At 44.4% G+C, this 24,908-nt stretch overlaps 2 protein-coding genes across 2 annotated transcripts; one reads left to right on the top strand and one right to left on the bottom strand.

Moving 5' to 3' along the window:
- Positions 1 to 2,246: 2,246 nt before the first annotated feature.
- On the bottom strand, positions 2,247 to 7,712 carry HINT1 (histidine triad nucleotide binding protein 1). Its single transcript, XM_081930834.1, has 3 exons — positions 7,548 to 7,712; positions 4,265 to 4,369; positions 2,247 to 2,579 (listed from the first exon to the last, which is right to left on the bottom strand). Exons 1-3 carry the CDS (start codon positions 7,656 to 7,658, stop codon positions 2,415 to 2,417), a joined length of 381 nt encoding a protein of 126 aa, XP_081786960.1. The 5' UTR covers positions 7,659 to 7,712; the 3' UTR covers positions 2,247 to 2,414.
- A 1,160-nt stretch (positions 7,713 to 8,872) lies between these two features.
- LYRM7 (LYR motif containing 7) lies at positions 8,873 to 23,711 on the top strand. The gene is made up of 5 exons (XM_081930835.1): positions 8,873 to 9,010; positions 12,634 to 12,706; positions 14,750 to 14,820; positions 16,526 to 16,607; positions 23,605 to 23,711. The coding sequence occupies exons 1-5, from the start codon at positions 8,996 to 8,998 to the stop codon at positions 23,673 to 23,675; spliced, it is 312 nt and encodes a 103-aa protein (XP_081786961.1). The 5' UTR covers positions 8,873 to 8,995; the 3' UTR covers positions 23,676 to 23,711.
- Positions 23,712 to 24,908: the final 1,197 nt, after the last annotated feature.

Raw genomic sequence — 24,908 nt, 5'->3', positions numbered from 1 at the left:
CATGCTGGTAGCTTCGAGAACACTATCCAACCATCTCGTCCTCTGTCGTCCCCTTCTCCTTGTGCCCACCATCTTTCCCAACATCAGGGTCTTTTCCAGGGAGTCTTCTCTTCTCACGAGGTGGCCAAAGTCTTGGAGCCTCAGCTTCAGGATCTGTCCTTCCAGTGAGCACTCAGGACTGATTTCCTTCAGAATGGATAGGTTTGATCTTCTTGCAGTCCATGGGACTCTCTCAAGAATCTCCTCCAGCACCATAATTCAAAAGCATCAATGAAGGGGGCATATAAATACAAATACGCAAAGGCCTTTAGGTGATATGGGGGAGATATATATATATATATATATATGCAGGTTTTGGTGTCCTCGGGTGTCTTCCCGTGTAAAAGTTGGGGTGTCTAGGCGACGTTTCGACGAGGTCTCACTCGTCATCTTCAGGCTGGTGCTTTCGGCTTCTTGTTACTGGAACAGTGCTTTCGGCTTCTTGTTACTGGAACAAGAAGCCGAAAGCACCAGCCTGAAGATGACGAGTGAGACCTCGTCGAAACGTCGCCTAGACACCCCAACTTTTACACGGGAAGACACCCGAGGACACCAAAACCTGCATTCCTGTACCCGTGAAAATCTACGAAAGCATATATATATATATATATATGAACTCCACAACACTCCAACCATTAACAAAGTAATATTCAGTCGCTTTTTTTCTCTGGATGTGGACAAGTAGAATTTTTTCCTTAATCAGGGAAAACAACCTTATACTCAATGAGTACCTAGCTGGCACATGTTTTTTCTTCTTCTTAATGATACTTCAAAGGTTTCAGGAAAGCCTACAGCTTCAGTTCAGGGGCAGAGTTCAAATCCCTGACCATTGCATTTAGGGAATGACCTGGAGCAAGGCACTACCCCCGAGATTTCATAACTCGTTTGTAAAATAGCAACAACTCATTACAGAAGGTTGCTGCGAGGAAAGACATTGCAGCACATGGTAAAGGTGGAAAGGCTAAGGGCTTCAGCTGCAGTAATGCTATAACAAAAGCAGTCAGTACCTAGATGGGAGATGATCCAGGAATCTCCTTACGCCACCTTGACTTCTTTTGGAGAACATTAACATATTGAAGGGATAGAACCATCAGAGCATCCTTCACAAAATGTCATGCCTTTCAGATGATTGTTTGGAGTACAACTCCCATCAGCCTCATTGAGAATGGCCAATGGTTCAAAACTGTTGGAGGTCACCAAGTTGGGGAAGCCTGTGTTAGACAATGTAGCACCAAGTTAGAAACAAAAGAGGAATATACCGTATTTTTCGCTCTATAGGACACACTTTTTCCCCTTCAAAAATGAAGGGGAAATGTGTGTGCATCCTATGGAGCGAAGAAGCCATCGCCCCACGACCCTCTCCCAGCTGGAGAGGTGACACACGGCTATGGCAGCAGCCTCTCCGCTGCGCATCTTTCCGCTGCTCCCCAACCTGCTCTTTGGGGCTGGTGATGGGCTTCCCCCCGCCAGCCCCAAAGAGCAGGTCGAAAAGAACCCGAAGCCTGGAGAGCGAGAGGGGTCAGTGCGCACCGACCCCTCTTGCTCTCCAGGTTTCCAAGGTAGCTGCCTGAAGGCAACTGAACGCACCTTAAACAGCACCTTGTTTTAGAGGGGGAAAACAAGAGGGGGAAAATTCTTCCCCTCTCTGCGCAGCGCCTCCTGCCGCTTTGCTGAAGGGGCGCTGGGCAGAGAGGGGGAGAATTTTTTTTTCTGGTTCTCCCCCCTCTAAAACAAGGTGCGTCCTATAGAGCAAAAAATACAATAAATGGGTAAAATTGATGGTAATTGCAGCCAGACAGGTTATAGAGAGTAATTGGAAAAATGCAGAAGAGCTAGGGATGAACCAATGGAGGGGAAATTTGAAAAATATTATAATCTTAGAATATCTAACTGTGAAGATATATAAAATGAAAGGGTTTAAGATCAGTGAGGAGGAGGATTGGTTTGAGAAGATATTGAATTATTTGGGCAGGTTTGAACAATTTGGGGCAATTAAAATGTTAAAAGTTAAATGAACCTTGTGGAGGGAGGAGTGTTAAGGTATATAGAATTGTACATATGGTTGATCTGAATATGTTACTATTGGTTATGTATACCCAATGTATCAGCCGCCTGGGGTTTCACTGTTTGTTTTCAATGTTTGTGTTTTGGTTGTTTGGGGGGGGGGGAATTAAAAAAGACAATGTGGAAGAAGAACACAAAAAAGATGAGCCGACATGCTTGCAACTTTATTGAACAATGATTGCGCAAACTTCTACTGTACTTCACAGGAAAGGTTAAGTGGCTGAAGGTATTGATCACAGTTGGATTTTGAGAATATTTGTTGAGGGTGTTCAAGAGATAGTTGGGGGGCAAGATCCTTTCTTCTCACCTTCTTAACCTGGAGGCCAACCCATCTGACGGCCACCGAGGACATGGAGATGCACATGGTAGACAGACTGACCGCCATCCGGCCCTTCGTTCACCACCATTCGGTATCCCCTCGTCAAGCCTAATTCAGCTGCACATTTCTTGCCCACAATCATTAAGTGTCCGAGAAGCTGGGGAAAGGAAAAGAAAAACACACCAATAATGCAAACATTCAGATTTTATGGAGCAGCTAAAAGTAAGAGTTCAGTTGGAAAAGTGCACACATACACTGCCACCAGGAGTTTCAGATATTCAACATCCCTCAGATGGACGTCAATTCACTCCTTCTCAAGCGCTGCCTAAAGTGGGACTCACAGATCTTGCCTCTAGCTAGAAACATAATCTTTAAAGTTCACAAACAGGTTGATCTAGCAGCCCCTAATGTTTTGTGTTTTTCCACACCCTTCTTGAGAAGTTCCTGAACCACTCCTGGGGCTCATTTGTTGTTCAAAATAGTGAAAAAAGAACTTGAGCCAAGACTTTGTGTATACATAAATCAATCAATAAATAAATACACATTTCAGGAGCAAATATTTCAGAGACTTATCTAGTTAAGCACTGAAGAAATGCGTAGTACCCATTTCCCTATTTTATTATTGTTGCTGCAACATTGGCATTAGTTGTCCAAACCTTCCATGTCATTGCCAGGGAGATTTTAATATCAACCTATTCATTTCCCATCCCATGTTAACTTTGCAAAAGGGCAATAAAACATTGTGCATTCCACCATTCTGAGCCACATAATACACATTTTAAAACCATTTTGTTTTCTATTAACCATTTCAAATCAATTTCACAACTGCGTCAATTCATGACTTGGGATGCAGAGATGAGTTCTCACATTTCAGCATATGAAAGTGAGTTTTATTTAACTCTCTTTCCCGGAATGCACTGAATAGTTGTATAGTGCCAACCAACTATACTTGGAAAATGGGGAAACTATTTACATTATAGTGCCTCATATTAGAGCAATTGACATTTCATGTCTTCTGACTTTTGTTTATTAAAGTGGTGATGCAAGCTTACCCAATATAAATGGATTGTACACTTTTAAGATTGACCATGAGGACAAAATCTGATTTTTTAAAAATTCATAATTATATAACTCAAAGCAGACAGTAAGATTTTATTTCTTGCATTTATTTTTTGCATTTATAATCCACCTTTCCTTCATGGGGCTCAAGATGGCATATATGTGCCTTCTTCCACCATAATATCCTCACAACAGGCTGTGAAGTAGGTTAGGCCGAGAATTGGCGACTGGCCTAGTGAGCTTCATGTCTGAATGAAGATTTGAACCCAGACACCCCCAAGCACTACACTACACTTCCTCCGAATGGGTTCAAGGCAGAGACAGGGAACTTCTTTCAGCATGGACAATTGTCAGGAATGATGGGATGTGTTAAGTCCAGCACCTCAAGGGGCACAGGTTCTGTATCTATCTATTCCTAATTTCAGGTACATCCAAGGATAATTTCTGATGCAATAAAGTTGTCCCATGAGCAAACATATATGGTAATTCTGATGGTAACATCACTACCTAATTTCTTCAATGGAAGCATTGCAGGATAGAAATGCAAGCAAATAAATATATAGAGCAAACTATACTCCACAGAACACCAGGAAGACGCAACCTCTGTTGTGGTTCTTATACGCAACACAAGAGCAAAAAAGGTTTGAGGCATGCAACAGAATGGTTTTAGGATTTGTTTGGAAAGCTTGTAATATGAACCGAGATAAGAGCAGCATTTATTCTTAGCTTTACTGAAAAGTCAAAAAGCAGAACACCACTTAAAAGCCTTTGTGCAATACTTACAGCTTCGTCAGAATCTTGCGCTTGAGATATCTGAGCAATAGGCTTCTTGGGAACTACTAGGAAATGGGTTGGAGCTTGTGGGGAAACATCATGGAATGCAAGGCACTGCAGGGGAAAGGGAAGAGAAAGAGAGAGAATCAATTATTTTAGACACCATTCTTTTAAAAGCCAAGGATAAGACACATGCAAGAATTTTTTTTCAAGCAATTTTAATTCTTCCCATAACTAGAAACTACTTTTTTACTAGAACACAATTTTACAGAGTCTCTAGAGCTCATTACATTGGTACCTTGGTTTGCCTACGTCTTGGTTTGCATACGTTTTGGATTACAAACACGTCAAACCTGGAAGTGCATGTCCCAGTTTGCAATTTTTTTATTTATTTTTTTTGGATTGCAACCCATTTTTTGGGATTACGAACAATTTTTTTTTTTTGGGAGGCCCCATTGGCAAAAGTGCACCTTGGGTTACAACTTGTTTTGGTTTACAAACGGACCTCCGGAACAGATTATGGTTGTAAACCAAGGTACCACTGTATATGGGACTGGAGTCTCTTTGCAAGGCAGAACAGACTTGGCATCTTAAATGATGACATAAGCAGTTGATCTCCAGAAATACTGTAGGCTAAATGTAGCTCTGGCTTCTAGTTTCACGCCATTATTTATTACTATTACAGCTGGCAAGGATGGAGATCCTAACTCTCAGTGCTTTTTCTGGGGGTACCCAAGGGTGCTCAGAACTGGCACTTTTTCCAATTGCTAAAAGTGTGGCACTTACTGTAACAACTTCGTGGTGAGTATCAGCGAGGGCTGGGCACTATCTGCCCAAGGCTGACACACATTTCCGGGGCAGATTTTTTCAGACTCATCTAGTTGCGTTTTCAGATTTCAGGGTAGTTATGTAACAGCCATGTGTCCTCCTAGTCAAACTAATAATTTAAGATACTGTGGATTCAAAAACAGTTACATCAACACTTATTTTCCTTTTTCAAGCATCACATTATTTGCTGTTAGTTTATGATGCAAAAGATTCATAGAGGAGAATATGCTTCAAAATGTTAACCTAAGCACTGAAGAAATGTGTAGTAGCCGTTTCCCTATTTTATTATTCTTGCTGGAATGTTGGCGTTGTTCAAACCTTTCACGCCATTGCCAGGGAGATTTTAATATCAACGTATTCATCTCCCATCCCATGTTAACTTTGCACAAAGGTAGTAAAACATCATGCAGTCTACCATTCTGAGCCACATAATACACATTTTAATACCATCTCGCTATTAATCAACTGCACCAATTGTAACATGACTCAGATTGCAGAGATGAATTGTCCCATCTCAGCAGATGAAAGATAATTTTATGTAACACTCCTTTTCTGGCTTGCAATTATTATTGCTGTTGTTGTTGAAAGTGAGTTTTATTTAACTCTCCTCTCTTCCTGCATGCAATTATTATTGTTGTTGTTCATTTGTACATCGCTCATCCGACTGGGCTGCTCCAGCCACTCTGGGTCAACTGCATCAATTTTAAGATTCACAACTCAGGTTGCAGAGATTAGTTCTCACATTTCAGCAGATGAAAGTGAGTTTCATTTAACTCTCCTCTTTTCTGGCATGCAATTATTATTGTTGCTGTGGTTTATTCAGTGCCAGATATAAGCTAAACAAGCTATAGCTTAGGGCCCCACTCTCTTGGGACCCCCCCAAAAATTAAAAGAAAAAACCCTGGATGTACATTTAAAAATATGATAAAAAAGAAATAAAACCTACATAAAGTAACAGTGTTTTGTGTTGTGTGGCCTTCTATTTTGTTATGTGCAAATAGCTTTAGATAACTATTAGGTCCATAAATTACCACATAGTGGTTCCCTCACTGTGAGAAGCCAAGTTACAGGGAACCAGGCAGAGGGCCTTCTCAGTAGTGGTGCCCGCCCTGTGGAACACCCTCCTACCAGATGTCAAAGAGAACAACTACCAGACTTTTTAGAAGACATCTGAAGGCAGCCCTGTTTAGGGAAGCTTTCGATGTTTGATGAATTAGTGTATTTTAATATTTTGTTGGACCTGCCAGATGGGCGGGATATAAATAAAGGTAAAGGTAAAGGGACCACTGACCATTAGGTTCACTCGTGACCAACTCTGGGGTTGCGCGCTCATCTCGCTCTATAGGCCGAGGGAGCTGGCGTATGTCCGCAGACAGCTACCGGGTCATGTGGCCAGCATGACTGAGCCGCTTCTGGCGAACCAGAGCAGCGCACGGAAACGCCATTTACCTTCCCGCCAGAACAGTACCTATTTATCTACTTGTGCTTGATGTGCTTTCGGTTGGCAGGAGCAGGGACCGAACAATGGGAGCTCACCCTGTCACGGGGATTCGAACCGCCGACCCTCTGAACAGCAAGTCCTAGACTCTGTGGTTTAACCCACAGCGCCACCCGTGTCCCTTCCCAGCATATATAAAAACATAAATGAACATGGGTGGCGCTGTGGGTTTAAACCACAGAGCCTAGGACTTGCTGATCAAAGGTCAGCGGTTCGAATCCCTCCAGCGGGGAGGTAAACGGCGTTTCCGTGCACTGCTCTGGTTCGCCAGAAGTGGCTTAGTCATGCTGGCCACATGACCCGGAAGCTGTCTGCGGACAAACGCCGGCTCCCTCAGCCAATAAAGCGAGATGAGCACCACAACCCCAGAGTCGGCCACGACTGGACCTAATGGTCAAGGGTCCCTTTACCTTTAATAGTGAACAAGCCTAGTTTTTTAAAAATGTATTGCGTTCCTTTCTATTATTTTAAGGCTGGGGGAAAAAACAGGAAAACTTTCTTAATTGCACATTTTAATACAGCGGTACCTCGGGTTAAGTACTTAATTTGTTCCGGAGGTCCGTTCCTGACATGAAACTGTTCTTAACCTGAAGCACCACTTTAGCTAATTGGGCCTCCTGCTGCTGCTGCACCGCCGGAGCACAATTTCTGTTCTCATCCTGAAGCAAAGTTCTTAACCCGAGGTAATATTTCTGGGTTAGTGGAGTCTGTAACCTGAAGTGTATGTAACCTGAGGTACCACTGTACCATCTCATTTTTCTGCTACAACCATTCCATTAAACCTGAGACCTTGGTTGAAGGAGCCTTTTGGCGCCCAGCTTATATAGCTGAGTTTCGACCCCTGCGGTCGGAGCCGCCGTCCCCCCGCTTCGAGGGCGGGCCTTTGGTCTCCCTCAGCCGCTGGCCGTTCGCGGTGCTGCCAGGCCCCGCCGGGGTCTCCGCTCAGCCCGCCGCCCTCCTCCTCACCTTCTCGTCCTCGAAGATGATCTTCGCCGGGATCTCTTTGCGGATGATCTTCCCGAAGATGGTGTCCCCTCCCGGCTGCGCCACCTGCGCTTTGCTGATCTCGTCAGCCATCGCGAACCGCCGCCTCACGCGACCCTCTCGCTCGCTCGCACCTCGGCCCCACCCCCTCCGGTTCCATCCAACCAATGATAGTCCTTCACGAGGCTAGCCGACCACTCGCTAAGAGTCACGCCGGGGCCTTATTGGCTGTCCCTCCCGCCCGTTACCTTTCTCCCCGCCTTCCGCGCCGTTTTCTAACTACGCGTCAATCAGGACGCGTGCTCGCGGGAAAGGGGCGGGGATAAAGCAGCAACGAGCCGATAAGGGCACCGAGGTCCTGATTGATCGCTCTAGCCCTTTTCTTCTCCGTGGTTCGTTCTCCCCCCTTCTAGCGCCCAGCTCTATGACTTTAACCCTTCGTTTTCCAAATAGGACTGTTTCTAAATCGATGTTGCCACTTTGCAAAGGCGCCTTAGTCGAAACGGAGACGACGGCTTATGGGAGGCAAATGGGGACCTACGCCGTGCTCCCCATGAAACATCTACCCCCGATTCTGATTTTGGGACTGGGGAAAGGGGCCTGGCTATTCCTCCAATAGGGAGTAATGCTTATCTATGGAAAAGGGACCCCACTGTTTTCTGCTTCATTCAAATCATCTTCAAGGCAAGTTGAGGAAAAGGAACGAGCTCCTCCTGGCTGCATTTTAAAGCCAATAATGTGTGCACAAGCCAGAAGCAGTTAGCTAAAGACCGGCTTATCTTTGGTTGCAGGCTGCGTCTCCCTTGGGGTGAGCATCGCAAAAAAGGAAGACAGTAAATTCTGCATATGCTAGCACGTATGTAAGTGTAGAAATAATTATTATTTTTAAATGCAATCCATCTCCTTTCGGTGACTGTGTGACTCTCTCTCCGGCTGCTGTCCCGGTGCTGACCGGCAACTCCGAGGCCCCTGCTCTTCCCTCTGACGGTTCTTTAACTTAGGCTACTGTCGGGAAGCTCTGCAAATAGATGTCGCCTTAAAACAGAGGGCCAATGCCCTCTGGAAAGCAGGACCTAGAGCCATGCTGCTGTTTCAGGAGGTCTGATCCTCCTAAGCACCACAAGTCCGCTGGCAACAACTTCTACCTTGTACAGTACATCAACCAAACGCGGTTTAAAAAAATATATATCAAACCAACCCCACCCTTTAGGGATCCCGCAATTCGAGGCAGCGCCGGTCAGTCTAAATTCTAGCTCTATGGCTCCCGCGCCGCCGCTTGGAAGAGGATCGGAGGGTAGGGGCCGTCCTCAAGGGGAGGCGCTTCCTATTGGCTCGCGGGGAAGCGGCAGCGTGCGTGAGTGGGCGTGGCTTCGTCTCTGCCTTTAAAGCGTCGGCTGCTGCGCCTGTTTGCTGCTGCTGCTGCTCTTACGATGAGAAGCCGGGAGGTAAATATGCCCCCTCTGCGATCACGTGACCTGTCACAAGACCTCCCCAACTTGGTACCCCACTCACCCAATTGCATTGCGCAGAGTGAGGTGGGGGGCTGGTTTGAGAGCCTTGCAGAGCTGGGCTTGGGAGTGGGGGTCCCATTGGGGAGCTGGGGGCAAAGGTCTCTCCACCCCATAGATAGATAGATAGATAGATAGATAGATAGATAGATAGATAGATAGATAGATAGATAGATGTGTGTGTGTGTGTATAGTTGTTGTTGTTTAGTCTTTTAGTCGTGTCCGACTCTTCGTGACCCCATGGACCAGAGCACGCCAGGCACTTCTGTCTTTCACTGCCTCCCGCAGTTTGGTCAAACTCATGCTGGTAGCTTTGAGAACACTGCCCAACCACCTCATCTTCTGTCGTCCCCTTCTCCTTGTGCCCTTCATCTTTCCCAACATCAGGGTCTTTTCCAGGGAGTCTTCTCTTCTCATGAGGTGGCCAAAGTATTGGAGCCTCATCTTCACGATCTGTCCTTCCAGTGAGCACTCAGGGCTGATTTCCTTCAGAATGGAGAGGTTTGATCTTCTTGCAGTCCATGGGACTCTCAAGAGTCTCCTCCAGCACCATAATTCAAAAGCATCAATTCTTTGGCGATCAGCCTTCTTTATGGTCCAGCTCTCACTTCCATACATCACTACTGGGAAAGTCATAGCTTTTACTAAACAGACCTTTGTTGGCAAGGTGATGTCTCTACATACATACATACATATACATACATATACATATAAATATATATATATATATATTTGAGGGGGCTACCCCCCCAAAAAAGTTGACGGGAATTCCCAACTGTTGTGTTGTGTCATGTCATATGATTATGTGGGGCGGGGCTTACCTCCCCCCCCCAAAAAAAAATAAACAACCCATTTTTTTCAAGTTGGCATCCCTAGCGGTGGACATGGGCGTAGCCAGGATTTATGTTGGGGACCCCCACCTCATCTGCCCATCTCCAGCAGATTCGGAATGAAATGTCTCAACAACCGGTGGTTTTTAATTACAGTCGTACCTCGGGTTACAGACGCTTCAGGTTGCGCGGTTACTTCCAGGTTTCGGTGCTCACGCATGCGCAGAAGCACTAAATCGCGACCCGCCCATGCACAGACACAGTGCTTTGGGTTGCGAATGTGCATCCCGCATGGATCGCTTTCGTAAAACTTTCTTTTTATCATTGCAATAACCCACAGCTTCATAAGCGTATACAGTGGTGTAGCATGGGTTGTCAGCACCCGGGGCAAGGCAAGTAATTCCCCCCCCCAATCCGTGAATTTGCGCCCCCTAACCCTAACCCCCAGATGTTGCGGCCAGCCCCCCCTGCACCCCCCACGCTACGCCACTGAGCGTATATATTTAAAGAAGATGAATGAACGAGTAAATAAAGTTAATTTGGATATGCAGAAGATATTAAAACCAAATTTAAGGAATCGCAGAAAGAGGGGGACGGAATTCAAGCTTTGAAATGTCAGAATGATTGCAAAATTAGTGAAATGTATAAACTTGAAAAGTATATATATATATAATACTTTCTTTTGACTCCAAGGCTCAGGAAAATCTGTCAAAATATTTCCACAATTTCTACCGTTAGTTAAGAATTTGTATTTGATTTGCTTGATGGGGTGGGGGGGCACCTCACCCCATGGCCAGGGATGTCAGTTGCTGGGAATCTCAGACAGGAAGAGTGTTTTTGCTGCACTCAGCATTTTGCCTGGTTGGCCACCGTCGGAACAGAGTGCTGGGCTAGTTAGGACCTAGATCTCATCCAGAAGCGATCTTCATATCCTTTGGGGGGGGGGGGGTTGTCGTTTGTGTTTGCTGCCAGATATTGATAACAATGTCCTCTTTTAGATGGGAAAGCAATTTTAAGGTGGAAAAAGTGGAGACATACATAACATCCTGCCATCTGTAAGCATGTGTCAACCAAGTACAGTGGTACCTCGGGTTACATACGCTTCAGGTTACAGTACATACGTTTCAGGTTACAGACTCCGCTAACCCAGAAATATTACCTCGTGTTAAGAACTTTGCTTCAGGATGAGAACAGAAATCGTGCTCCTGCGGTGCGGCGGCAGCAGGAGGCCCCATTAGCTAAACTGGTGCTTCCGGTTAAGAAAAGTTTCAAGTTAAGAACGGACCTTCGGAACAAATTAAGCACTTACCCCAAGATACCACTGTAACTAGGGTTGCTACCTGTCCTGTATAATACAGGATTGTCCAGTATTTCAATGTAAAATGTTACATCCTGTATTGATACAGGCTGTCCTATTTCAGATCTTCTCCCTCCCTCTCTCTCTCTCTCTCTCTCTCTCTATCTCTCTATCTCTCTATCTCTCTGCCAAGTTAGGGATCCCTCCAAACACATGTGTTTGAAAGGGTGTGTGAAAGGTCATGTATTTAAGCTCTGAGTAGCCAAGCACAGACAGATTTACAATTTTGTGGGTATGTGTGTGCATGTACATGGATGTGTGACAAGTTCTGGAGGGTTACTCTGCAATAGATTGTAATGGATTGCTTTGAAGTTAGTTCAGCACCAGATTTTGGGAGGGGGGTGGAAATCGCCCCCAACCACCCCGCCCCATCCTGTCCTGTATTTTGCCAAAATAAAGGTGGCAACCCTACCAGTGAGAATCATGGATGGGAAGAGCAATACTGCACTCAGCTTTTTTGCTTGCGGGCTTCCTGCAGGTGTCTGGTTCGCTGTCATCAGAACAGAGTGCTAGGCCCTGGTTAGGCCCTTGATCTGATCCAAAAGGGCTCTTCATTTGTGTGGGGTTTTTTTTTATAATACTACTAATAATAATTTGTTATTTATACCTCACCCTTCTGGCTGGGTTTCCCCAGCTACTCTGGGCAGCTTCCAACTGAATATTAAAAACAACACAGCATCAGACATTAAAAACTTCCCTAAAAAGGGCCGTCTTCAGTTGTCTTTTAAAAGTAAAATAGTTGTTTATTGCCTTGACATCTCCTGGGAGGGCGTTCCACAGGGCAGGTGCCACTACCGAGAAGGCCCTCAGCCTGGTTCCCTGTAAACTCACTTCTCGCAGTGAGGGAACCGCCAGAAGGCCCTTGGTACTGGACCTCAGTGTCTGGGCTGAATTATGGGGGTGGAGACGCTCCTTCAGGTATACAGGACCAAGGCCGTTTAGGGCTTTAAAGGTCAGCACCAACACTTTGAATTGTGCTCTGAAACATACTTTCTGCTGATGGCCTTTTAGATGGAAATGCATTTTTACTGTGCAGAAGTGGAGAAGTACACACTATCGTGCTGCCTGTGGGCATTTATCAACCAAGTAGCGCATATTGTACTGCATTGTTAGGTATCCATGTTGTTACTGTGAGGAAGAGCGGCAAGAAACAGCACCATCACTGAGTTTGCATGTTTGAAAAAGTGGAAGTTGTTATTTTTCTTCTTTAGCTACCTACCTCCTGCAAACACACAGACACACACACACACACACATGTCCCCATACTTGACAAAGGTATATGGTACTTATTTAGCAATGTAAAGTGAATAGTCTCCTGCTGATGACAATGCAAAAGCAAACAAAAAACCCACAATATTTTGTTGCATTTTCAGGTCTTGAAGCTTTTCAAAACTTTGCACAGAACGAGACAACACGTTTTCAAAAATGATACTAGAGCCCTAGAAGGTAAATAAAATCTTTGTTGTCTTGGCACTAAGAGCTGTCTTTGGGCACCTTATTGACTTCATTGTGGTATATGCTTTTGCAGGGTTTACTACATGACTAGTCTCTAGAAGTTTGCTTTCTTGGGGTGTTTGCCAGACTAATAGATTTGTAAATAACCCTGCAAGTGTCATTGGCCTGTCAAAATTTATAATAGCTTCTTAGAGGCTGGAGGAGGGGGCTTCCATTCTCGGGCACCTTTCTTGATTAATAATAGTAATAATAATAATAATTTATTTATTATATACACTCTGGGCGGCTTCCAATATAATATTAAAAACACAATAAATACATCAATCTTTAAAAACTTCCCTAAACAGGGCTGCCTTCAGATGTATTCAAGTCAGATAGTTGCTTATTTCCTTGACATCTGATGGGAGGGCGTTCCACAGGTCGAGTGCCACTACCGAGAAGGCCCTCTGCCTGCTTCCATGCTGGATTCAGGGTAGAGACTGAGTGCTGTGTCAATTTCCTCAACAACCCACTCGTCAACATGCAATTTATTGTCGCCATTGGCAAGTAGAAATACAAGACTGGTGTTAAGGCAATTTCTTCTGTCACAAACTGTCTGATGCAGCTTGAGGTTAGCTGCAGTATTCCTTCCCTTTCGACTTCCATGTAGCTGATACATGGTGTGAATAACAGGAGGGAAGCTTATTTGAATGAAATACATTTAAATACACGGGAATGTAAGTTGCTACAGTATTAATGGAATAACTTAGGCCAGCTATACATACACCAAACTATTTACCTGGCTGATGAACTCAAACTTTCTTACACTGGGCTAGAGCTCAGGGGTAGAATGTCTGCTTTGCATGCAGAAGGGTTCAAGTTCAATCCCTAACATATCCTGGTAGGACTGGAAATGTCCCTTCTGAAACCCTAGGGAGCCCCTTCCAGTTAATGAAGAAAACACTGAACTAGAATAACTGATGGTCAAGTTATTACTATAGCATGATTTTAATATAGCTTATACGAAGGTAAAGGTAAAGGTAAAGGGACCCCTGACTATTAGGTCCAGTCGTGACCAACTCTGGGGTTGCTGTGCTCATCTCGCTTTATTGGCTGAGGGAGCCGGTGTACAGCTTCCGGGTCATGTGGCCAGCATGACTAAGCCGCTTCTGGTGAACCAGAGCAGCGCACGGAAACACCGTTTACCTTCCTGCAGGAGTGATACCTATTTATCTACTTGCACTTTGACGTGCTTTCAAACTGCTAGGTTGGCAGGAGCAGGGACCGAGCAACGGGAGCTCACCCCGTTATGGGGATTCGAACCGCCAACCTTCTGATCGGCAAGTCCTAGGCTCTGTGGTTTAACCCACAGCGCCACCCACGTCCATATAATATAGCTTATACTGGTATGTAATGAAGCAATGTGAGTGACTCTTCCATATATGCAGAACTGTCTTCTTCTGAAGCCTTGCCTACCAAAAGCATCTTGCAGTATTATTGCAAAACATTCTTTTTTTCCAGCTGATGACAATACCATAAGAGATAGTGGTACATTGGCATACTGCTGTATATTTGCATGATGATGTCTGACTGACAATTAATACACAGTTCTTGTCACTAGCAATTTTATTACACATTTAAAATGATGCGAGATAGAACCAAAATAGCATATTCTTCTTAAACCGGTGCATTCTATAAAGAGTGATTAAATCTGGTTGGTTATAGTTGTGTGAATTGCGTCATGTAGTGGGATTTGTAGCTAGACTTAAACCTGTACACTGAAGAGCAGCATTTGAGTTTCTTGAAACACATCATGGTATCCTGTATTATCATTAGCCTGTCGGGGAAATGAACTAGATTTTTACCCCAGTCCTACTGCATGCAAATATGACTCTGGTAACAGAATTATGGATTTTTGCATAAGGTTTTTGTGGAATCAAGTCTGCAACTGCAATGGTATATTACAGGTTTGCATATTGTTAGCATATAAAAGTAGAATCCGTAAAGGACAAAATGTAGCGAAATTAACATTTCCCTTTTTCCCCCTTTATCCAGCTGCAAGACTTAAGATAAATGAAGAATTCAAAAATAATAAAGATGAGACTTCTTCTGAAAAAATAGCTGAGGTACTGTAATAGAAATCCTTAACTGTCACAGGTACCACCTCTCCATTTCCAAGCTCTTTAATGCACAAATTATAATTTGGGGGATTTTTAGCAGATAATTCTCAGCGACTTCATAAAACTTTATTTTTGACACCACTAGGGGATACACTAGTACAGTGGTGCCCCGCAAGACAAATGCCTCGCAAGACGGAAAACCCGCAAGACGAAAGGGTTTTCCGTTTGCGAGTTGCTTTGCAAGACGAATTTCCCTATGGGCTTGCTTTCCCATAGGGAAATCTCCGGGGACCTCTTTTAAATGCTGGTGGTGGGGAGCAAAGCCTTCCCCCCCCCCTCCGGCCTTCAGAAGAGGTCCAGGAAGGCCGGCGGGGGCCGAAAGGCTTTGCTCCCCACCGCCAGCATTTTAAAAGCGGTCCGGGATAGCAGGGAAGCGCTTCCCGCTATCCCGGGCGGCTTTTGAAGGCAGGCGGGGGGGAGCAAAGACTGTCGCCTCCCGCTGGCCTTCAGAAGAGAAGAGAAGTCCTCTGCTGTCCCGGGGTTTTTTAAAATGCTGGGGGTGGGAAGAAAAGCCCTTGTCCCCCCCCCAGCCTTCAGAAGAGGTCGGGGGACAGACTGTCCCCGGACCTGGTCTGAAGGCGGTTTCGATAGGAACGCATTGATTGATTTTCATTGCATTCCTATGGGAAACCGTGCTTCGCAAGACGAAAAACTCGCAAGACGAAAAAACTTGCGGAACGAATTAATTCCGTCTTGCGAGGCACCACTGTATGTTGGAACCCTTCCTTTCCCCCCCCCCCGCCACTGTTGATGCCTGTGTGTCTTGCTCCTTGCTACGGGAACAAGGGACAGCTGAACCAAAAAACAAAGCTAAATCACTTACAAACTCTCCTTTGGGTCACGAAACACATTTCTAAATAACTTACTACTTCAATTATGACCTGAATTATATTGAAACATTAACCATAGCCATAGGTGTTCTGTTTTGCCACCTGCAGAGGGCGAGTGAATAAGTCTTTGTGGTTCCCTTTCAGGAAAGTTTTCCCATTCACTGCATTATTTATTAGTAAGTTGTACCTCCGTTTTTGTAACCCTCTCGTTACATAAACTTCGGAATGTGCGCGCGGCAAGCCCAGAAGTATTTTACCGGGTTTCGCCGTGCGTGCATGCGCAGAAGCGGTCCTCAGGTTACGGAAACCTCGGGATCCAACCAGACCTCCGGAATGGATCCCGTCCGCAACTGTACCACTGTACTGCTTTACAAGTTCCTGTACATGGATAACTTGATAAAATTTAAGTTATGTGCACTCTTCTAAAAAATGCCTCTCAGTGTATTATATATTGCATGACTGTTACAGAGAGCTGCTATTTTTTTAAAAAATGTGGAAATCCTAGCAGATTATGAAGGGCATTAATTGGAAGTGGGCCTTTTTGTCTAATCTGAAATGGATGTTATGATTTATTGTTCCCAAATATGGAGCTGCCTGAAAGTCTGTTGCCAATTCTGGAAAATCAGTATTCCTTTTATTGACATTTGAAATCTAACAACAGTCCTTTCGTTAGTCCTCTTTTGAAAGTTTAAGAGATGAAAGGTGCTGTAGAATTGTAAGTGATTTGGTACTTTGTTCTCAACAAGCATAGGTGATGTCTTCCAAAAAGAATGCTGAGGTGTTCAAATAATTCTCTTTTTCCCCTCCCTTTCTATGAACAGCTTGTGAAAATAGGTTCAGATGTAGAATTTATACTCAGAACATCTGTCCTTCAAGGTGTTCATGTGGATTCCAACCAAGTATGTAAGTAAATAATCTTTGAAGTTGGAAAGTTGTAAATGCTTCATGTCTGCTTTAACACCGAACACTGCTGCTTCCTTAAGGATACATAGCATTAAATGCATTCAGAATTTTGCTAACCTTACAAATGATGAAACCAGGTTTCAGGTTTAACTGTTGTTTACTTCCGTTATAAGATTATATTCAGCATTTGTGCCAGGTTTCTTTGGAATGAGCATGCGGTACCATTCATTGCTCAGAGAAACAATGCTGGTTATGAAATTTAGTGAGTTTCTGAATAACGTTTAAAAGAAGCAGTAGATCTTGAGAGAACTACCTAAATAACTTTGAAACTATCTTCTACTTCCACAGGAAGAGTGCTTGGGTTTTCTTGGTTCTGTCTGTAATTGCTCTTCTTTACGTAGTTTGTACAGTGGTACCTTGGTTCTCAAACTTAATCCGTTTTGGAAATCCATTCCAAAACCAAAGCGTTCTAAAATCAAGGCGCACTTTCCCATAGAAAGTAATGCAAAATGGAATTATCCATTCCAGACTTTTTTTTGCACTTGGGCAAAAAAAATGAGAGGCACAAATACAAGATGGGTGACACCTGGCTTGAGAGCAGTACATGTGAAAAGGATCTAGGAGTCTTGGTTGACCACAAACCTGACATGAGCCAACAGTGTGACGCAGCAGCTAAAAAAGCCAATGCAATTCTGGGCTGCATCAATAGGAGTATAGCATCTAGATCGAGGGAAGTAATAGTGCCACTGTATTCTGCTCTGGTCAGACCTCACCTGGAGTACTGTGTCCAGTTCTGGGCACCACAGTTCAAGAAGGACACTGACAAACTGGAACGTGTCCAGAGGAGGGCAACCAAAATGGTCAAAGGCCTGGAAACGATGCCTTATGAGGAACGGCTAAGGGAGCTGGGAATGTTTAGCCTGGAGAAGAGGAGGTTAAGGGGTGATATGATAGCCATATTCAAATATATAAAAAGATGTCACATAGAGGAGGGAGAAAGGTTGTTTTCTGCTGCTCCAGAGAAGCGGACACGGAGCAGTGGTTCCAAACTACAAGAAAGAAGATTCCACCTAAACATTAGGAAGAACTTCCTGACAGTAAGAGCTGTTCGACAGTGGGATTTGCTGCCAAGGAGTGTGGTGGAGTCTCCTTCTTTGGAGGTCTTTAAGCAGAGGCTTGACAACCATATGTCAGGAGTGCTCTGATGGTGTTTCCTGCTTGGCAGGGGGTTGGACTCAATGGCCCTTGTGGTCTCTTCCAACTCTATGATTCTATGAAAAACAACCCTAAAACAACAATTTTATTATCTAATGAGACCATTGATCCATAAAATGAAAGCAATAAATAATGTACTGCAACCACACAATCAATCAATCGGTAGCTGAACTGGGTTCCACACAGTCACAAAAACAAAAACAATGAGCCGCAAAAACAAAAACAGATCTCAAAATAAATAGCAAAAACAGACAGATCTCAGCGTAATACTCAAAACAAAAGTGTGGGACTCAAAACGGAGCACTTTCGACTTCTCAAAAACGTTCACAAACTGGAACACTTATTTCTGGGTTGGCAGTGTTTGGGTTCCAAGTTGTTTGAGTACCAAGGCATTTGAGAACCAAGGTACCACTGTATATATGTATTTTTCAATTTATCTATTTTGTTTTCTGGGTTAGGGCATTGCTGCTTTTCTTGATATTGACAGCTGTTATACTTTCCCCACTAATATCTTAATCTAACAGTGGATCAGATCCTTGGTAGCTCAAACAGGTGTTCACTCACACAACAAGGTTTGTCCTCCTTGCCCTATTTTACTCCAAAATCTGCTCTAGAGGATTGGGAGACCCTCTGGAACAGATCTGAGGAGTGTGCAGGGCACTCAGGGATGAAGAAAACCTGGTGTTCCGATTGCACAAGTGGGTGGACATCATAGGATGTTACCCAATATGTTGCATTCATTTGAAAGACATATAAAAAACTGGTATATGAAAGAAGAATGCATGTATTTGCTGTAGATTTCCAGCCTCAGCTTTACAGGGAACGTAAGATATATAAATACACATTGCATTTTAAAACAGAAATTATCATGTTTACAAGGAAACAGCCCTATCAACTTAAAGCCAAATCGAAACAAATTTGGTTTGTAGTTCTTTACCTGCAGACTTTCAACAACACCTTTGCACCGGCAGGTAATAGTGTTTCAAACTAATAGAGGCCAAGAGAGCAAAACTGAGCCTCTCATCGTGCTTCAAATTCCCACTTTGTAATTGCAAGTCTTACTGAGTAGATGCAAGTCAGCTCATTGTCGCACCAGTATAAAGATAAAAGGGAAAGGACCCCTGGATGGTTAAGTCCAGTCAAAGGCAACTATGAGGTTGCGGCACTCATCTCGCTTCAGGCCGAGGGAGTCGGCATTTGTCCACAGACAGCTTTCTGGGTCATGTGGACAGCATGACTAAACCGCTTTTGGAGCAATGGGACACCATGACGTAAACCAGGGTGCAAGGAAACATTGTTTACCTTCCCGCTGCAGTGGTGCCTATTTATCTACTTGCACTGGTGTGCTTTCGAACTGCTAGGTTGGCAGGAGGTGGGACAGAGCGACGGGAGCTCACCCCGTTGCAGGGATTCGAACCGCCTACTTTCTGATCAGGAAGCCCAAGAGGCTCAGTGGTTTAGACTGCAGTGCTCTGGTTTGGGAGAGAGAAAGAGAAATTATACATTATCAATTTGTGTTGCCCTAGGGCATGCTGCTATCCAGATTAGCTCAAAATTAGTCATGCATTTCTGTATTTGGGGAAATGTGCTAGTTTCAAGCCCCTCTCTGCTTTGACCATCATCCCTATCCTCTTAGAACCAGAATGATAGTGAAGAAGAGTTTCCCACCAGGCACTTTTAAGCTAAATTCCTCACCCCTAAGCCATTTATGTTTCAAAAGGGTTTATTCCCTGACCACCGAGAAATAGATTGCACATATGTGTAGGGACATGTACGCTGTGCAATTGTGGCAGCATGGCAGCCTCACAGAAGCTCAGTGGACTGAGGCTGATCTGTGTTGGGGATGGGAGACTGCTCATCCAGTCTTGAATTTTGTCATGGATATAAATGTATGAAATAAATTAACACTCACGGTACTCACTCTGCTAGCGAGCTTTTTGTCTCTTGGTTTTTTTATTGTGGCTTTCTAAGTGGCCCTGGGACGCAGGTGGCGCTGTGGGTTAAAGCCTCAGCGCCTAGGACTTGCCGATCAAAAGGTCGGCGGTTCGAATCCCTGCGGCGGGGTGCGCTCCCGCTGCTCGGTCCCAGCGCCTGCCAACCTAGCAGTTCGAAAGCACCTCCGGGTGCAAGTAGATAAATAGGGACCGCTTACCAGCGGGAAGGTAAACGGCGTTTCCGTGTGCGGCTCTGGCTCGCCAGCGCAGCGATGTCACGCTGGCCATGTGACCCGGAAGTGTCTCCGGACAGCGCTGGCCCCTGGCCTCTTAAGTGAGATGGGCGCACAACCCCAGAGTCTGTCAAGACTGGCCCGTACGGGCAGGGGTGCCTTTACCTTTACCTAAGTGGCCCTACTTGCCCAGTTCTTCACAATATCAACTAAATGGATATGTCATTCAGCAGCCATTTAGTATATTGGACATACCGTAAATACAGTGGTACCTTGGTTCTCAAATGCCTTGGTACTCAAACAACTTGGAACCCAAACATGGCAAACCCAGAAGTAAGTGTTCCAGTTGCAAACTTTTTTTGGAAACCTAACGTGCTCCATTTTGAGTGTTAAGCTTCCAATTTGAGTGCCACACTACCATTTTGAGTGCCACACTTCTTTTTTGAGTGTTACGCTTCCATTTTGAGTGTTATGCTAAGGTCTGTCTTTCTGCTGTTTTGCTGTCTGTTTTTGCTATTTTGTGTTTTTGTTTTTGCGGCTCTTTTTGTTTTGTTTTTGTGACTGTGTGGAACCCAGCTCAGCTACTGATTGATTGATTGTGTGACTGCAGTACATTATTTATTGCTTTCATTTTATGGCTCTATGGTCTCGTTAGATAGTAAAATTCATGTTAAATTCCTGCTTTAGGGGTTGTTTTTAAAAATCTGGAACGGATTAATCCATTTTGCATTACTTTCTATGGGAAAGCGTGCCTTGGTTTTGGAACGCTTTGTTTTTGGAACGGACTTCTGGAACGGATTAAGATTGAGAACCAAGGTACCACTGTACGGAGGAACCTAAGTCCGGGTCTCTGTTCAGTCCTGAAACTCCCTGAAAGGTTTTAGAAGCCTCTGCCGCTGAGCATAACCTGAGTTTACCTCACTGGGCAGTGGCAAGGATAAAACAGTGTTCTGAGATCCTGGAAGAGAGAGTGGGATTCAGATCAACAAACGCCCTAAAAAATTTTAAAAAACAGTATGCAAACTGACCTTTTCTCAAAAACAGGAATAGGATTTCCTTAGCTGAAAATGGGATCAGAGTATTTTGGATCAGCAAGGGGGTGAAGAAAAGAGCCCTGTATAACAAGAGTAAGCAAAAAATCACTCGCGTAATAGTTCCCATTTCTCCAAACCTCTCATTGCTTCCCACCCGCCTTTCATAGCTCCCTGCTCTGACACTTTTCCCTCTTCCCTGCCTTCTCTCCCATCTCCTTGGCAACCGGCGACGTTCGCTTCATTTCTACACCCCCTCCCAACTGCCTACTCCCATATAAGGCTCGCTATGACCCATTATTCCTCTTGTCCATCTTGGGCTTCCCCCACATCCCTTTAATAAGCAAGACAAAAACCTGGACTGAAGATGCAGGGAGGCTGCAACTCAGCTTGGCAAACAGGTCATGCCACGCTGCAAGAACGCAAAGAGTCTTCCATATAGAACCGGAATCTTTAATATCAGAGCATAGCCACATATGGGATACATTTGTTTGTTGTTTGAAAAAGCAATGCTGCACCTCTAGGCCCACAACCATAGCAAATCTTCCTTCTCGTATCGTGACATCTATACCTTTAAAAGTGTTCTTGCCGATGGCCCTGTTTGGGCGACCGAATATACAGTGGTGGTGCTGGATTACAATACCCCTCCCATGCTGAAATGATTAAGTATCCTGAAATCCATCTGATTCACCATTTGGCTGCATGCAGTTTCCTTTCTGAACATGTTCTCTCCTCCATGTAAGCTGGACTTCAGAAAGGGCTCTTGCGTTCCTACAAAAGCGGGAATCCATCGTGACCAGTCTAGCTATGGATGTCTGTCTGTCATGGCCCACAAAATTTCGGAAACTGTCTTCTGCAGAGTCACGTCCACGTAGCCTCATAGTGTCTGCTCCAGGAGCTATTAGGATGCAGGTGGCGCTGTGGTCTAAACCATGGAGCCTCTTGGGCTCATCGATCAGAAGGTTGGGGGGTTTGAATCCCTGCAATGGGGTGAGCTCCCTTTGCTCGGTCTCTGCTCCTGCCAACCTAGCAGTTTGAAAGCATACCAACGCAAGTAGATAAATAGGTACTGCTGTGGTGGGAAGGTAAACCATGTGTCTGTGCGCTCTGGTTTCCATCATGGTGTCCCGTTGCACCAGAAGTGGTATAGTCATGCTAGACACATGACCCAGAAAGCTGTCTGTGGACAAACGCTGGCTCCCTCGGCCTGAAAGCACTGCAACCCCATAGTTGCCTTTGACTGGACTTAACTGTCCAGGGATCTTTTACCTTTTTTAACTCCAGGAGCTATCGGCATGGACCACATAGGACCACATGCACCCACATAGGCCTTTCCTGGCACTCAGATCCCCTCCCTATGTTGAAATTAGGTTTGAAAGAAGCACTATACTGTACTGCAGTTAACGTAATAGACTATGTTGTGTGCTTGGTTGCAGGGTGTGTGGGCATCTACAGTGGCGTAGCGTGGGGGGTGCAGGGGAGGCCGGCCGCACCGGGCGCAACATCTGGGGGTTAGGGTTAGGGGGCGCAAATCCACAGGTTAGGGGGCGCAAATTACTTGCCTTGCCCCGGGTGCTGACAACCCACGCTACGCCACTGGGCATCTAGAACAGTTTCTTCAGTTTGCAAGTGTGCCCACAGGTTCAAAAAAGTTGGCAACCCCTAGAGTAGACAATACTGATGGAGGTGGATCAGTGGACTGACAGACAGCAGCTCACCAGGGTTTCCGGCAGGCTTCTCCCATCACCTGATAACAGACCCTTTCCTTTTGCTGGTGATTCCAAAAAACAAAGCTGGGATCTTGTGTGTGCCAGTGGTGGACTTTGCTACTGAACTGTAGCCCCTTCCCTATTCCCTTGGTCCTAACAGGGATATCTGGGCCTTTTGATTTGTGCATGCTACCCTTAGACTAAATGCTGGTACAAAAGAGATGTACAGTATATTAGGGTAGCAGCCTTTGTCAGATTAGGTTAAATAGCCTAGAGACCAGCTCTTGAGCGGGTGCTTAAGGCGCCAGATGGTCAGAACTACAGTAGAGACAAGGGCAGATAAAGGACAACGCAGTCAAGCAAAGTAAACTGGCTGCCTTTCTCTCTTGCCCTCCTCCTACCCTTCCACCTTTAATAAAACTGCAGATAAGTTGGCAGCAAACTTCCCTATATAATAGAGCACTTGATTTAAATAAGGCATAGGCATATTCCGGCCCTCCAGATGTTTGGGACTACAATTCCTATCATCCCTGACCGCTGGTCTTGTTTGCTAGGGATGATGGGAATTGTCATCCCCAACATCTGGAGGGCCGGAGTTTGCCTATGCCTGATTTAAATGCAAGGCACTTGTTCAGTAACGCTAAAATTTGTTTTTCTTTGGGCACAGTTAATTGGCACGCTACCAGAGTAAGAAGTTGGTCAAGTCCTTACTAATTATTGCTGTGGCACAAACGTACGGATGCTTCTAATGCTTCTAGGTATATATCCACTCTGCAAAATGCCATTAAGAAAAGGAAAGTTGCTGTAGTTCGACAAACAGTTTGAATTTTGTAAAGAACATATGAACCCTTACAGCTAACCCTTTTCTCTTCTAGTGCTTGTACCAAGAAAAGAACTGCTGCTGGACAACGTGCCTTTTAGCGACACACCAAAGCAAAAGTCATGAATTGGGGAGAATAAAGTTTTTTTTGGTCATTATTAACTGCAGTGTGACTTCTTTCCTGGCATATTGAGATTTCTTTCCTAGGGAACCTTCAGCCCATGGGCCTAATCAGGTCCAGCCTGTGTCCCCATAGGTGACATCATCTGTGACATTAGGTGAGAGGCAGAGGTGACAAAACTGGCAGGAGAGGCTTGCTCTCTCATGATTGGCTGTGAGAACAAGCCAGCTAAGATTCTCTATGCAGGGGAACTGCGCAGCCAGCCAATCACTGAAGGGGCTTACAAAGAACCCTCCCTAACTCTGTACCCCCTCCAAATGACATTTCAATTTAATTTTTAGTATCTGTGTGAACAGATGGTTGAGAAAGACTTGTTCTAAAATCTTCTCAGTGTCTACAGCAGGTGGTGCTCTTCCATATTTATATTCAGGGAATGAATTGTGAAATGAATTCATAACTCCTTCCTCTGCATATTTACACCTGGTAGTAAGCAGCTGCCTTTAATTCAAAAGGTGAGTTTGGAAATATTTTATTAAACGAGCTGGTCCATCTGTGTTCACGGAAGCTTACTTCCAAGAAAGGGTAAATAAGATTGCAGGCTTAAATTTCATTTCATTTCACTTTTAATTTGTAGACACGAGGCAGTTTGCAAGCTGAAGAAACAACAAAATAAACAGCCAAGGTCAAACACATAACAACATTCTGATCCAATGCAAAAAAAGTCGCAGTAACTTTAAAATAAACAACTTATATCAAATCCATTAGAATATAATAGTAAACAGTAAAATCAACTATCAGCAAAAAGTAATTGAACTGTTTACAGTAGTCAGTTACAATAAAGAGTTACTAAACTGTCATCTGTAAAAATGACACAAAATATCACAGAACATACAAAACCATGTGAAAGGATCAAATTGAGAAACATGGACACACAACTTATCAAATTGCTTTTAAGCCCTCTTCATTCCTTTGCAGGCACGTTGTGCCCTTTTTGTTTTTAGCTCTTTAATCTCTATCTATACTTAACAGCGTAACTGAAGCCCCATAGACTATTATTTTTGTCGCTTGTGTCTTTGAGCATTGAGAAGTATTTGCTGGGAAAGTGATAGAGGATTCTGTTTTTTTAAAAAAATATTTTTTATTAATTTTCACAAACATAACAAAACACACAAGACAAAAACAACTAAACAAGACAAACTAACACATAATGTGACTTCCCCAAACCTCCCCTTCACTGC

The sequence above is a fragment of the Podarcis melisellensis genome (assembly GCF_964234715.1).
Source record: "Podarcis melisellensis genome assembly, chromosome: 11".
In the NCBI taxonomy this organism is placed as follows: domain Eukaryota; kingdom Metazoa; phylum Chordata; class Lepidosauria; order Squamata; family Lacertidae; genus Podarcis; species Podarcis melisellensis.
This window is presented reverse-complemented; position numbering and strand designations above follow the sequence as displayed.

Coding starts and splice junctions, on each gene's coding strand:
- HINT1 (XM_081930834.1), bottom strand. CDS start 7,658: ATGGCTGACGAGATCAGCAAAGCGCAGGTGGCGCAGCCGGGAGGGGAC. Junction 4,370..7,547: donor TCATCTTCGAGGACGAGAAG/GTGAGGAGGAGG, acceptor TTTCCCCTGCAG/TGCCTTGCATTCCATGATGT. Junction 2,580..4,264: donor CGCAAGATTCTGACGAAGCT/GTAAGTATTGCA, acceptor TCCTTTCCCCAG/CTTCTCGGACACTTAATGAT.
- LYRM7 (XM_081930835.1), top strand. Junction 12,707..14,749: donor TGATACTAGAGCCCTAGAAG/GTAAATAAAATC, acceptor CCCTTTATCCAG/CTGCAAGACTTAAGATAAAT. Junction 14,821..16,525: donor CTTCTGAAAAAATAGCTGAG/GTACTGTAATAG, acceptor TTCTATGAACAG/CTTGTGAAAATAGGTTCAGA.